Source organism: Panthera tigris, chromosome A2 (genome assembly GCF_018350195.1).
Source record: "Panthera tigris isolate Pti1 chromosome A2, P.tigris_Pti1_mat1.1, whole genome shotgun sequence".
NCBI lineage: Eukaryota > Metazoa > Chordata > Mammalia > Carnivora > Felidae > Panthera > Panthera tigris.
In genome coordinates, this window is record NC_056661.1 from 16,351,479 (window position 1) to 16,364,005 (window position 12,527).

At 61.0% G+C, this 12,527-nt stretch overlaps 1 protein-coding gene across 2 annotated transcripts; it reads right to left on the reverse strand.

Moving 5' to 3' along the window:
* Positions 1-1,299: 1,299 nt before the first annotated feature.
* MYL3 (myosin light chain 3) lies at positions 1,300-6,752 on the reverse strand. 2 transcript variants are annotated; one of them, XM_007088426.3, is made up of 7 exons: positions 6,550-6,750; positions 4,274-4,301; positions 3,992-4,141; positions 3,030-3,203; positions 1,867-1,944; positions 1,706-1,748; positions 1,300-1,521 (listed from the first exon to the last, which is right to left on the reverse strand). In XM_007088426.3, the coding sequence occupies exons 1-6, from the start codon at positions 6,679-6,681 to the stop codon at positions 1,720-1,722; spliced, it is 591 nt and encodes a 196-aa protein (XP_007088488.1). In that variant the 5' UTR covers positions 6,682-6,750; the 3' UTR covers positions 1,300-1,521; positions 1,706-1,719. The 2 variants fall into 2 exon arrangements, with proteins under 2 accessions (XP_007088488.1, XP_007088490.1); XM_007088428.3 differs by having other exon boundaries at positions 1,518-1,590; positions 6,550-6,752.
* Positions 6,753-12,527: the final 5,775 nt, after the last annotated feature.

The window sequence follows — 12,527 nt, forward strand, 5'->3', positions numbered from 1 at the left end:
CGGGGCAGAGGTTTTGACACTTTCTCCACAACGGTGTTCCCGGGGCCTAGGCGAGAGCCTGGCAAACAGTCGGTGCTCAATAAACTCTGAGAAAATGAAAGGAAGATGAGTGGGGCTCCCGCACACTCACCCCCTCATACATACTGTCTCACACGCGCTGCGGGCGCACTCCCCACACGCGCTTACACTGACAACCCGAGCGCACTTGCAGACAGGACCCCCACCCACCACACCACACCCTCACGCAGCGACTCACACAGCCACAGGCTCACCTCACATGCTGACGCACCCACATGCACAGGAGGCCATGCAAATGCACCCTGATGGAGCTGCCCTGACCTCCTGGGTCCTCCTGGCCTGTGGGCAGTTTCCTACCCTGTGTGGGCCACTCCTCACTCTGAGCCCCTGATCTCCCCCACACCCCCGGTCTCTAGGGCCCCCAGCCTCTCTGCAGGGCATTGCTTTTCCTCCCGATCAAAACCATGTGGATCACCTCCTCCAGGAAGTCTCCCCTCACACTCCCCACTGAACTCCAAGGGGAGGGGAGGAGCCCTGGCCCCAAGCAGGGTGTGGGCAACGGGACGGGGTTTGCAGGTCGTGTATGTACCTCCCCCTGTCATTTCAGAGACTGTACACTTATCTGTTGCTGAGAAGCCCAGGGCTGGGGAACCCACCAGGGACCCCGGATACTGCCCCAGTAAGGCCTCTTCCTCTGGCCTACAGCCACAACACAGGCAGAGTGCCTCAGTTTCCCCACCTGAGTCAGGCAGGGGTCTAAGGCCCCTTCCATTCTGATAGCCTGGAAACAAAGTTAGCTCCTGCCCTGCCATTCATTCCCAATGTGACTCAGTGTGACTGCTCTGGGCCTCAGTTTCCCCACCTGCGACACGGGCGGCCCTGGGCCCATGCCCCGTGAGTCCCCGATTACTGGTGGTGGGAGGAGACAGTTCAGACACCCCAGTGGCATCCCTGTGTTGGGGGCTACAGCACAGCTCCCACCTCCAGAGGGGAGAGGGGGAGGAGGAGAGGACAAGAGCAAGGGGGGGGGGGCACCCGGGCCTCTTCCAGCTCAGCCCTACTCCTACCTGTGCCCCTGGACGCAGGCGCAGGGGATTTGGGCACACCGGACAGGATAGTTTGAAGGGGAGAAAGGAGGCAGGATCTCGGCATGACTCCCCTCATTTTGTCCAGGGCTAACCATGTGGGGCTCATACATATTACAGAAGTCAACCAAAGGGCCACAGAGGGGAAAGAAGGAAGGAGGGAGAGAGGGAAGGAAGAAAGGAATGAATGAGGAAGAAAGGAAGGACAGAAGCCGTTTATTCATGAGGCCCCTGGGGTGAAGACAGGGAGGCACAGCTCATAGAGGGAGATGACAGGCACACGGAGATCTGCAGGGCGGTGCGGAGGGAGCTGGTGTAGGAGCCTCGATGCCCTCCCTTGCTCCCCACAACTCCAGGCCACGGTGTCAGCGCTGAGAGTGGGGAATGAGCGGTCCCCAGCATGGCCTCCCTGGGCTCCCTGAGAGCAAAGGCGGTCACTGGTTACAGAGGACAGGGCGGAGCGAGGCAGCAGGATGCCAACTGAGAACTGGAGTTGGTGGGGATGGGGAGGTGGCGATAAGGGATCCGGATGACAGCGCGTGAGGCCATCTCTGCTCTCAGCAGAGGCCGCAGCTGGTTTGGAAAGAAGTGGGGGGTCTCACCTGCGATGGGAGGCTCAGCTGGCCATGATGTGCTTCACGAATGCTGGAAGGAAAGGGAGAGTGAGTGGCAGGGCTCAAGCACTGGGTAGCCAAGGGCGGGAGCCTAGGGTCCCAGTCCCCACCCCTGACCCCCCACCGGCTCCTGGCCTGCTGAGCAGCACCTTCGTAGTTGATGCAGCCATTGGAGTCTTCCTGCCCCGCCATCAATTTCTCCACCTCATCTTCCGTCAGCCTCTCACCTGGCGGGGCGGGAGGCTGAGTCAGCACCCCCGGAAGGTGCGAAGGGTGCGGGGACCCCCTGAGCCCCTCTGGGTGGTGGGTCTGCCTCCCTAGTGCTCCCACACCTCACTTTGGCACGGCCATCCCGGCTCACAAGGCCTCGGCCATCACCCCATTTCTGAGTCCAGGGGAATCAGTGACAAGTCAAAAACGGTGGAACCTGGGGTGCAGGCCTGGTACCCCCTCCAAGCCTGGGCTCTGTCTTTAAAAAGCCAGCTTGGCGTTCAAGTCACCAGCACGCACTGTCCTCTTTTTTCGACGGGCTGCTGGGGGTCCTCCCATCATGAGGAGGCCAGCCCCACCATGTCCCCAGAAGCAGTTCCCCAGGGCGGCCTTTTGAGGCTCGAGGAAGGACCCGTGGGGTGAAGCTGAGGGCCTTGAGGGGTGATGGTGGAGGAGACCAAGAGACAACATCTCTGTTCTCCAGACAAGTCTGCCACGCTCCTGCCTCTGGGTTTTGTGTGCTGTGTGGGTTCCCTCACTGCGGTGGGGGGCGACCTCCTACCCCCAGCCACACACACAACCCAGAGACCAGCACAGGGCTAAGCACGCAGTAGGAGTTCAGTCAACGTTTGGTACGGGGAAAAGCTGCTTTGAGCAGACATAGTAGGTGCTCAATAAACATTTACTGTACAAAAAAGCTTCTTTGAGAAGGGGGTGCCCCTGCCAGCCAGATGATGGGGGTCTGGATGTCCAAGAGGCAGGCGCCTAACCTACTGGGCCACTTACTTGCCGTGTCCCTGGGATGTGACCTCAAGACAACGAACACTGGGACTGAGTTGATCCTGCTGGATACACCACACTGCCCTACCCTGTCCCCAGAGCTGTCCTCAGCCCCCTAGGGTTCTGTGAGCTGCACCAACACCTTCTCTTCCTCCCTACCTAAGTCTCTAAATTCCCCACATTGCTGTCGCCTGCCATAGAGGCTTCTTGACTGTCACTCTCTCCATTTCAGACATGAGACACAGGCTCGCCTGGTGACGAGTGGTTTCTCCCAGGATGCCCCGCGAGGGAGGAGTGGGGGTGAGGAGGACGCGGCCCTCACCTAGAGTGGCCAGCACGTGGCGGAGCTCGGCACCCATGACAGTGCCATTGCCCTCTTTGTCGAAGACCCGCAGCCCCTCCACAAAGTCCTCATAGGTGCCTGTGTCCTTGTTCTTGGAAATGTGCTGGAGCATGGGCAGGAAGGTGTCAAAGTCCATCATCTTGGTGTTAAGCTCTGTGGAGAGATGGTCCTTGGTCCCACGCTCTGAGGGGCGGGATGGGCACACCCTTCTGCTGTGCCTTATGGTGAAGGGCTGTGGCCCTCACACGGTCCCAAAGCACTCTCTACACCCGTTAGCCATTTACAAAGCACTTCACCATCACGAGGCACTTCACAGTCAACGGAGAAATGCATTGTTTACATAATCCTTTGCTGTCCACAAGGACGGTTGGCTGCAGTGCTCTGTCTAGAGCCTCTGCTCTCCTTTGGGGAAACCCTCCTAGATAGTGTCATTTTCTAATAGACCCCACCCTCCCCACAACCTGTGATTGGCCAGGAGCAGTGGGGCCAATCAGAGACCGTCCCTGGGACTTTTGAACCTGGGGAGAGGGCTTAAGTCTCACTCTTCCTCGGGGCAAAGTAGGCAAACCTCTCTGGCAAAAACGGTGAGGGAATCTGGGGCCCGGAGCCCCAGAGAGATGTGGAGGAGACAAGGAAGGGCCACGGAGCAGAGGGTGGCCAAGGCTGGGTGCCCCCCCCCCCCGCCCGCCCTCACACCAGCCGCGGCAGCTCATTTGCACTGTCAGTTTCCTATCTGGCGAATAAGCGTGGGGCCAGATGGCCCAGCAAACTCACTGCTTGTTGCCCCGTCGGCATCGCCTGAGACCAGCTCAGTGTCCTCATCCAGACAATGGGAAGATGTCAGGAGAGCGCAGAGCAGGGAGGGTCCCACGTTGTCCCACCACAGACGGCGCCCCCCCCCCCAGCGGCCTCCCCGGGGCCTGGCACTCACGCATACCAACCTTCTTGCTTCGGTCTCCCCAGGACGCGGAGCACCTCGGCCTGCGTAGGGTTCTGGCCCAGCGCCCGCAGGACATCCCCGCACTGCCCGTATGTGATCTTCATCTCACACTTGGGTGTGCGGTCGAACAGCATGAAGGCTTCCTTGAATTCTGCCAGGAGAGGGCGTGAACCGGGGACACGCCCAGAGTCAGCCCACCCCACTCACGCTGCGCTGGCAGGACTCTCAGGCTGGGGACCCTGGGCCCCACCCTGCCGCCCTCGGGCTCAAGACCCTCACTCACCTTCAATCTGCTCCGGTGTAAACTCGATCTGAAAGGAGACCCCAAAGATTCTGAGTGCCTGGCTCAGAGGGTGGGACCAGGCCTCCTCCCAGGCACTTCCAGGGGCACAACCCAGGCCTCAGCCTCTTGGCCACCCGACTTGTCCCCGTTCCAGCACCCACAACCTCCTGCCATCGACCCTGGCACCTTCCTGCCTCCTTCCCCCTCCTGACCTGTTAGAACGAGGGCCTTCAGTCTGCATGTGCTCAGACCCTGATGGCGGTGGGGAGAGGGGGCGGGGGGCCGCATCTGGGGAAGAGGTGAGAAGGCTGGCCCGGTGCCCTGAGTCCCCAGCTCAGCCTAGGCCTTACCTGTCACCCCTGGTCCTGGACAGAGGTGTCTGAAGCCACAAGATTTGATCAGACTGGCTTTGCCCCCACCCCCGGCAGGCCTGGGGGCCTAACGGGCAGGACCATCCACAGGAGAGAGACGGGAGGCCTCATCTCCTCGTGGAGGGTGACAGGAGGGGGAAGGGGGAAGGTACAGGCCAGATCGTTTCTGTCAGCGTGAGAGCATATCCACAGGAATGCACGCGTGTGTGTGAGAGAGAGGCACGTGTGTATATTCACACACGTGTGTGCATCTGCAAGTGTTTACACGCGCCTGTCCCGCACAGGGCCCTCAAGGCTAGGCACTGTCACTCACATGGCCCCGCTCTACAATGGGGTCTTACACACCCCTTCCATAAGCCCGAGGCCACCCCCACCGAAGCAGAGCATGGGGCCAGGGGGGTGTGGGTGAGTGTTTGCTGAGGCCACATCAGAGCCACCTGAGGTCAGGAGGCCTCCTGGGACCTGGTTTCCCCCTCCTCACCCGATACCAGGTCTATTTTTATCACGGCAGTCACTCGCCCCAAGGTCAAGGTCGCAGGAGGGAAAGGAGCTTGGGGGAGGGGGCGTGACTGGCACCTCTTCCACTGCTGCTCCCTGGGAGCCCCACCGACCTCCACCTCCACGGCACACATCAGCGCAGAGGAACCCTGCCACCTTGTCGTGCTTGTCCCCACCCAGTGCTGGGAAGAACAAGTTGTTGCTCCCGGCCCCCTGCGAGCTCTCTCGGCACCAGGAAGCCTGCTGACATTAGGCTGCCTGGCCTCCTGGCAAAGCCTCCTGCCCTTCACTGGCCGGCCCGAGGGGCTCCCTACACCCTCCTCTCGGAGGGGGTCTGTGCCCGCCGCAGATCCGGGGAGACTGGACAACGCCACCTTGGGCCTGGAGTGGTCGGACCTCAGCAGGGGGCCTGTGGGACACGAGTTTGGACACAGGGGGTGGCTGGGGTCAGGGAGCCAACTCCAAAGAGCACTTTCTGTGAACAGTTCCTGGTAGCCTGCAAGGAAGGTTTATTACCCCATTTCACATCTGGGGAAACCGAGCCCCAGAGCAGTGAACAGGAGGGAACAATGTTGGGATTTGAACCCGGGTCTTGAGGGACAAGGTAGGCGCCCCGGGAAGGGCTCACGAACGGGAGACGGTTCTGTGCAGTTGGGCCACAGGTCTGGCTGGACAGGCAGGAGCTGTGTAGGGCTGGGGGAACTCCACAGGGCAGGGTGGCAGTGACCGGTGGCCAGCCACGAACAGGGGACAGGCAGGACACGGGGGATGTGCCACTATGCAAATACCACAGGTGGGAGTCATGGCTCTCCCTCCAAGTTTAGACTCTGAGAAAGAATCTCTGGTTCCACTGGTCACGGCTCCAAGACCAATTTCCTACATGATCTACTCAGCCTGTGCCTCAACTTCCCTACCTAAAAGCTGAGGCTTGACTAAGTCTGGGGCTCGGCCACTCTGGTAGGGGTGAGTGTGACCCAGCCTGGGCAGGGGCCTCACTTCCTCATCCTCTCCCCTCAGGCCACCCTGGGGGACTTGGCGTGGACGTGAGACCCCGCTGCTAGACAAGGAAGATCTCCACTTGGCCACAGGGGTTGGGTCCAGGCAGCTCCGGGATTCCCCAAGGATGTGAGGTCCAGAGAGAAGGGCAAGAGACAGTTTCCAGAGCCAGCAAAAGACTTGCCCTTCGGCGGCACTGGGGGAGTCCTGCCTGATGTCTGACAACCATCCCTCCTGCTGCAGCCCTCCGGATGCCTGAAAGCCCCCAGGGCCTGTCTGACCTCTGCGTGGAGGCTTCCAGGGTCAGCTCAGTGCTCACTTTCTAGAGTCTGGCCTGCCACTGAGTAGGTCCACTCTGGGATCCACTGACTTGCCCCGTCCTTCCTGCTGAAACCCAGCTCCCACACCCACCTTGATTTTGGAGGCATCAAACTCCACTTCCTTGGGGCGCTCGGGCTCGGGTGCAGGTGCGGGCGGTGGCGCGGGAGCCGCCTTGGCTGCTTTGGCGTCGTCCTTCTTGGGGTCTGGCTTTTTGGGGGCCATGGGAGCTGTAAGCACAGAGAGGGATGTGGAGAGATGGAAAGCAGAGAGCAGGGTAGGTGAGGCTCCCAGGCCTGGCCTTTATCCTGTCCGGACACCTCCTGACCCCAGTCCCCCCCACCCCCACAGTGCACAATAGGGACAGGGCCATAAAAGGACATTGGCTAAGCTCAGGGGCTATTTCGGGGCCTGGGGAGGGCATTGTTCGGGCTCGGGAATGGGTGGGGAAGAGGGAGGGCCCTCCCTTCCTCCCAATCACCTGTTGGGGAGAGGGAGGGGGAGGAGAGGACCGAAGCCACTGCTCAACACACACCACTCACCCTCAAATGCACACGCACCCATAGGCACAGCAGCCCTGATGCCCCTCGGCAAGTCAATACACTGAACAGGACCCGAAGGCTGGACCGGAGCGTGTTGTGTCAGGAGCAGAAGGGCTGTGATCACCTAAGGGCACCTCTTGAGTTAAATTTCCCATCTGTGCACCGAATTCCCGTGTGTGTGTATGTGTGTGTGTGTGTGTGTTTGTGTGTGTGTGTGCGCGCGCGCGCGCGCGCATGTGGCTGTTTGTGTATGTCTGTCTGTCTATGGTGGGAGGCGTGTATCTGTGTGTGTTGTCCAGGTGTCTTCATGCTTGGTGGGGGAGGTCCTCGTGTGCGCCTCTGTGTCTCGTGGGGAACGGCCCGTGCCCATCTCCGTGTTGGCTCTGCGGGTCTGTCGGGGTGTTTATACGTACGCACATGTCTGTGTGTATCTCTGTGAGCGCGTCTGTGAGTGTCGCTTCCGTGTGTTTGTGTCTGGGTGTTTATAAGTATCTGTGTGTGTCTGCTCAAGGCTCGCAGGCAGCTGTGGCCCCGGGCGGGGCGGGGGGGGGGGGGGTGGCGCTCCGGGAAGGCCCCAAGTGGCAACGGAATGTGCTGCTCCCTCGAGCACAGTTCAGCAGCCCAGCGGCCCCCACTGCCTCCTTCCTCGGCACGCGGCTGGCCCCTCGCCGGTTCCTGTTTCACCTCATTTCCCATCTCCTCTCCCCCCACTGCCCTCTGCCTGTGGACCACTTTATTTATGCCTCTGAGGGACCTCAGGGAGCCAAGCGAGATTTGCAACCCCCACCCCCGCCCCGGCACCCACCCCGTGCCCAGGTCTCACCAGAGGGCAGTGACAGAGGGCAGCCTGGCCAGGCCACCACTTGGGAAAGCGGGGGAGGTGGGAAGGCTGAGCTGGCATGAGGCCCCTCCGGGCCCAGAACTGTGAGAGTGGGGACATCTTGTGAGCACATTGGGCTCCCTCCCTCTGTGCCGGGGGTGGGAAGGAGGTGCTCCTTGTTATTTTTAAGTGCCCGGAGCCTTTGATAGAAACTTCAGAGGCAATGCCTCACCCATCCAGACCCCAGGGGGGATTCCTGGGTGTGGAGAGGGGCTGGGGCTGGAGCCTGGGGTGGGGGGGAGGATTCACAGGGGCCTCCCCCTCCTGGGGTCCCCCCACCATCTACCTGCTGAGCCCAGGTCGCTCTGATCCTGTCACTCGTCCTCACCAAAAGGGGGAGAGCAGTGGAACAGACGGGGCCGGGTCCCCCCCCCCCAGCTAGAACACAGGAAATGCCTCCCCTCATCTGGAGGACAGAGCACCCCACATCTGGAAATCTGACAACATCCGGTGCTGGGGGGGGGGCAAGTTTTTCACTTTCCTTCCAGATGTTTGGCAAAAGTATTGAGAAAAAAAGGGGTGGGGGGAGGGTCCACAGAGACAAGCCAGAAATACCACAAGAGAAGACAGCCAGAGGAGGACACACAGAGAGAGAGGCTCTTGGGCGGCCCCACTGCCCAGGCCCGATGGCCCTCAAGACAACTGACTCTGGATGTCCCACAAGGACTCCAGCCACCCACAGGCACAACCAGTGAGACACTACCCAGTCCCCTTTCACTCATGATGGGTGAAACCAAGACCCAGGGCAGAGGACACACTCAGGGTCACCCAGACTTCTGATCTCGTTCCTTTCGTCCACACATGACTGCCATATCTCAGAAACCACTCGACACCAGCTTGAACAGGGGTAGGTGAGTGACATAGGGCTCCTGACCGGCAGCTGCCAGGTCCGTGCTACGGGGTGGGACAGGCTGATGCAGCCAGCCGGAGCCATACTGCACCACGTCCTCTGCTTGGGAGAACGTTGGGGGGGAGGGGGGCCTCTGTCCCCTTCCCTCATGCACAGGGCAGGTGCGGTCCTGCAGTGGGGACATTGTGCACAGAACCACCTTCCACTGCCTCCTGAGGGCTTAGACGGAGGCAGGGGCCAGGTCTTTGACTGCTGAGCTCTGGTTCCTGGGAGCCACAGCATCCCCAGGGCTCACCCTGCGGGACCTCTCTCAACCTCAAGCTAATGCCCAGCCCCCCAGCAGGGGCTCTGCAGGGATCAGCCTCCTCCATTGCCAGCAGGACAGGCTGTTGAGGCCAGAAGCAAGGCAGGGGGTGGGTTGGTGGGCAAGCAGGTGAGCAGTAAGGAGGGCCACTCTAAGGTGTGGCTCTCCTCTCTCTCTCCCAGGTCCCAGCCTGAGCTCTGTGTCCCTTAGGAAGGACAGCCTGCAGGCAAGATCCTGGCAGGGCCTGTGGGGTCTGGAGAGCCTGGCTCTTATCCCTCCGGTGCCGCCAGCCCCGGTGTCTGAGTGGTGACCGGTCTGATGCAGACTCACAGGTACTACAGTCCAGAGCCTTCTGGGGGGCAACTACCTTGCCCCCCTCTCTCTCCAGCCAAGGGGAATGCTGGGGAAGATATGGGCCCTAACTTCTGAGGGGCCCATGGATAGAGGCAGAAGACCTCAGGCCACACTGGCCTCCTTCTAGGTTATTTCCAGCCCGCATACCTTTTGCATAGGCTGTTTCCTCCCCTCGTCTGGGACCCTGGCCATGGCTTGCTCCTTGTCATCCCCTGATCTCAGTGATATGTCACCTCCTCTGCGAAGCCTTCTCAGACTACCCTGGACCTGCTCCTTCTGCCTTGTCTCTCACTCAGACTCCCCTTCGCGGTGCACCCTAAAACGAGCCTGTTTCTTTGTTGTTTTGTTTCTTATGTGGATTCCCACCCTCCCCCCCATCCCATGAGGGTCAGCTGGCACAGAGGAAATTTTGTTCTTTCACATCTGTATATTCCCAGAGTCTACGACAGAGCCTGGTACACAGTAGGCACTCAATAAATGTCGGATGAGCAGATGTCCCAAAACATCTCAGTTTTACCCATTCCTCACACGGGGACTGGGACCTATTGCTAAACTCCACCCATGGGGTGGTGTCAGGGGAGATTGAGGAGGGGGGATTGGCCGGAAGACTGGTAGGAGCCTGGGTCGCTGCAAGGGGCACCCCAGGACAGGAGTACAGTCAGCAGCTGTGGCCACCTCAGCCCAGGCCTGCGCCGTCTGCCACTCCCACCCGCTGGCTGGGACTCCTGTCACTAGCCTGAAGAAACACTGTGACCCCGTGCTATAGGCAGTGACTTGACCATGAAGACCAGCCAGCAGGGGGCGTAAAAGGGATAGAAACCAGCCAACCCCCAGGACCCAGGATCCCGAACCAGAACCCAGAATCCAGAACTGGAACCTGGAACCCCAAGCCCCGACTCCGGTTTCAAATCTCAGGATCTGAACCTCAAAACTAGAACCTGGAACCCAGAGCCCAGGACCTGACCCCACTCCGGAGACCCAGACTTTAAAACCCGGGATGCCAAACCCAGACCCTCAATCCAGACTCCAGACCCAAGACCCCAGGCCGAGGAGCAGGACTGTCAACCCAGAGTCCAGACCCAGGACTCAAGACCCAGGACCCAGGACTGTCAACCCAGACCCCGGACCCAGGACCCGGGACCCAGGACCCAGGACGGGGGCTTGCTGGCTCCCCAGAGTGGCACTGCTGACATCTCTGTGTAGACAAGGGCGGGGAAGGGGGGAGGGTAAACGCTTGGCAAACAGCAGGGGTGAGTGCTTGGCAGACCTTCCTGTAATGTTCAGAGGGGCATGAGGAATGTCCCTCATCCTGTCAGAGCCAATTCGGGGAGCTCAGAATATGGTGGCCACGTGGAGAGGGTGGTGGAGGGTGACGGGAGGGAGGGATGGACAAGGCCTGGCTGTCCTTTAGGCTCAGGAGCCAGAGGCAGGGAAGGAGGGTCGGGCTCTTGTCCCCCTGGCCGCAGGCTCCACAGGCCGTCCTGGCCCGCCCCAGCCCGCCCCTCCTGGCCTGAGGCCTCTGGGCTGGGACGCAGGCCCACACTTCCCGGAGGAGTCGAGAACGCGGCCTGGGCCAGACCCAGAGCCTTAGAAGTAGGTCAAATGTTGCTGTGCAGCAGGTCCTGGGGACCCCGTCCAGGCGTGGGCAAGCCCACGGGCAGCAGCTCACCCACCAGGGCACCCGTGTGTATCCACATAGACGTGAACCCACCACCACGTGTTGGGTGCCCATAAGCACAGACCCCACGCAGGGCCCCCGGTCCCTGCGCAGCTGCACAGATGGGGGCACTGAGGCACCCCCCCCCAGAGGGGCAGCGGCTGCCCAGCAACTCTGGCCAGAGGTGGCACGAGGCAGACACGAGGAGCAGGAGGACAGGAATTTCTGCACCATTCCACGGCCCTGGGGCCTTGGGTGAAAGTCTGACTCCAAAGAGGACTTCCCAGCAGGGCTGCTATGCCACCAACAGGATGTGGCCTGCTTCCCGGAGCATAGCCCCAGGCCTTGAAAGACGGGAAGGAGTGGCCAAGGGGGAAGCAGGAGACTCTGTACGCTCTTGTGACCCAGGCTGGTCCTGGCTTCTCTGGGCCTCAGTTTCCCCATCTGTACAATGGCCATGGTGGGGCGAGGTGACAGTCACTGCCCCAGAGTCCCAGTCCATCCTCACCACCCCCACACCACACACAGACAACTCTGTCCTCGGCAGGCCAAACACAACCCTCAGGCCCCTCCCTCTGCCCACTGTGCTGACGGGGACCAGATGCTCCAACCTTGTGGTTCTGGGGTGGGGGTGGCAGGACCCAGCGGGCTGGCAGGCAAGCCCTGGGTTTGGCCCAGGGACCTATAATCAGCTCCTGCCCCTCTGATCCCTGCCCAGGACTGACGCTTGGGGCTGTGGTGTCCTGGCCGGCTGTGGCCACGGCCGCTATATTTGGGAGCCCAATTGAGCATGAGGGAGGGGTGGGCAGGCAGGAGCCTCCAGGGACCAGCGCCTCGTGGGAGGACAGACTGGGGGACTGTTGGCCAGGCTTGGTCCGTTACAGAAGGAGGGCAGAGCCCTGACTTTAGGGGCCCAGTGTGAGGGGCGTGCTCTGCTCTCAGAGGCCTGGCCTGGGGGGCATCGGTCTTGCCCTCCGCAGCTGGTCCGAGGAGGTAGATTGGAAACGGGTCCGAGAATACCGAACCCCTTATTTAGTCCAAAGAGTCAGACTGCAAGTTGGGGCCGGGCATCCTGAGTGTGTGGGAAAGGGGTAGGGGCTGACAAGGGTGAATGGGAGTGGGAAGGCTCTCCGGGGGTGAGTTTGGGGCTAGAGGGGTCTCAGATGGAAGGGACAGGAGGAGGGGTACCCATGAGCCGAGCCAAGGAATGGAGAAAGCAAGGCCCGAGGCAGGGGTCCGAAGGAACGGGGCCAGGTGCCGCCCAGTCCCTCGCCGGCATGGCCTGCGGCCTCCCTGAACTGCCCTGGACATTCCCGCCGCTGGGCCAAACCCCGTACCCTCCCACCAGCAGTTTCCCAAAGAGCAAATATTTATTGTCCTTGGAAGAAAAAAAAAGAGTCCCCTTTTAGGATCGGGGTCTGGGAACTGGTACTGAGGCTTGCAGGGGCTCGGCGGCGGCCCCAGATGACCAGAGGCCCCACCTA

Bases quoted from the DNA above. Each gene is read 5' to 3' on its own strand.
- MYL3 (XM_007088426.3), bottom strand. From the start codon at position 6,681: ATGGCCCCCAAAAAGCCAGACCCCAAGAAGGACGACGCCAAAGCAGCC. The intron at 4,142-4,273 runs GTGAGTGAGGGT...CTCTCCTGGCAG, and splicing joins TACACCGGAGCAGATTGAAG to AATTCAAGGAAGCCTTCATG. The intron at 1,749-1,866 runs GTGCTGCTCAGC...CTTTCCTTCCAG, and splicing joins TGGCTGCATCAACTACGAAG to CATTCGTGAAGCACATCATG.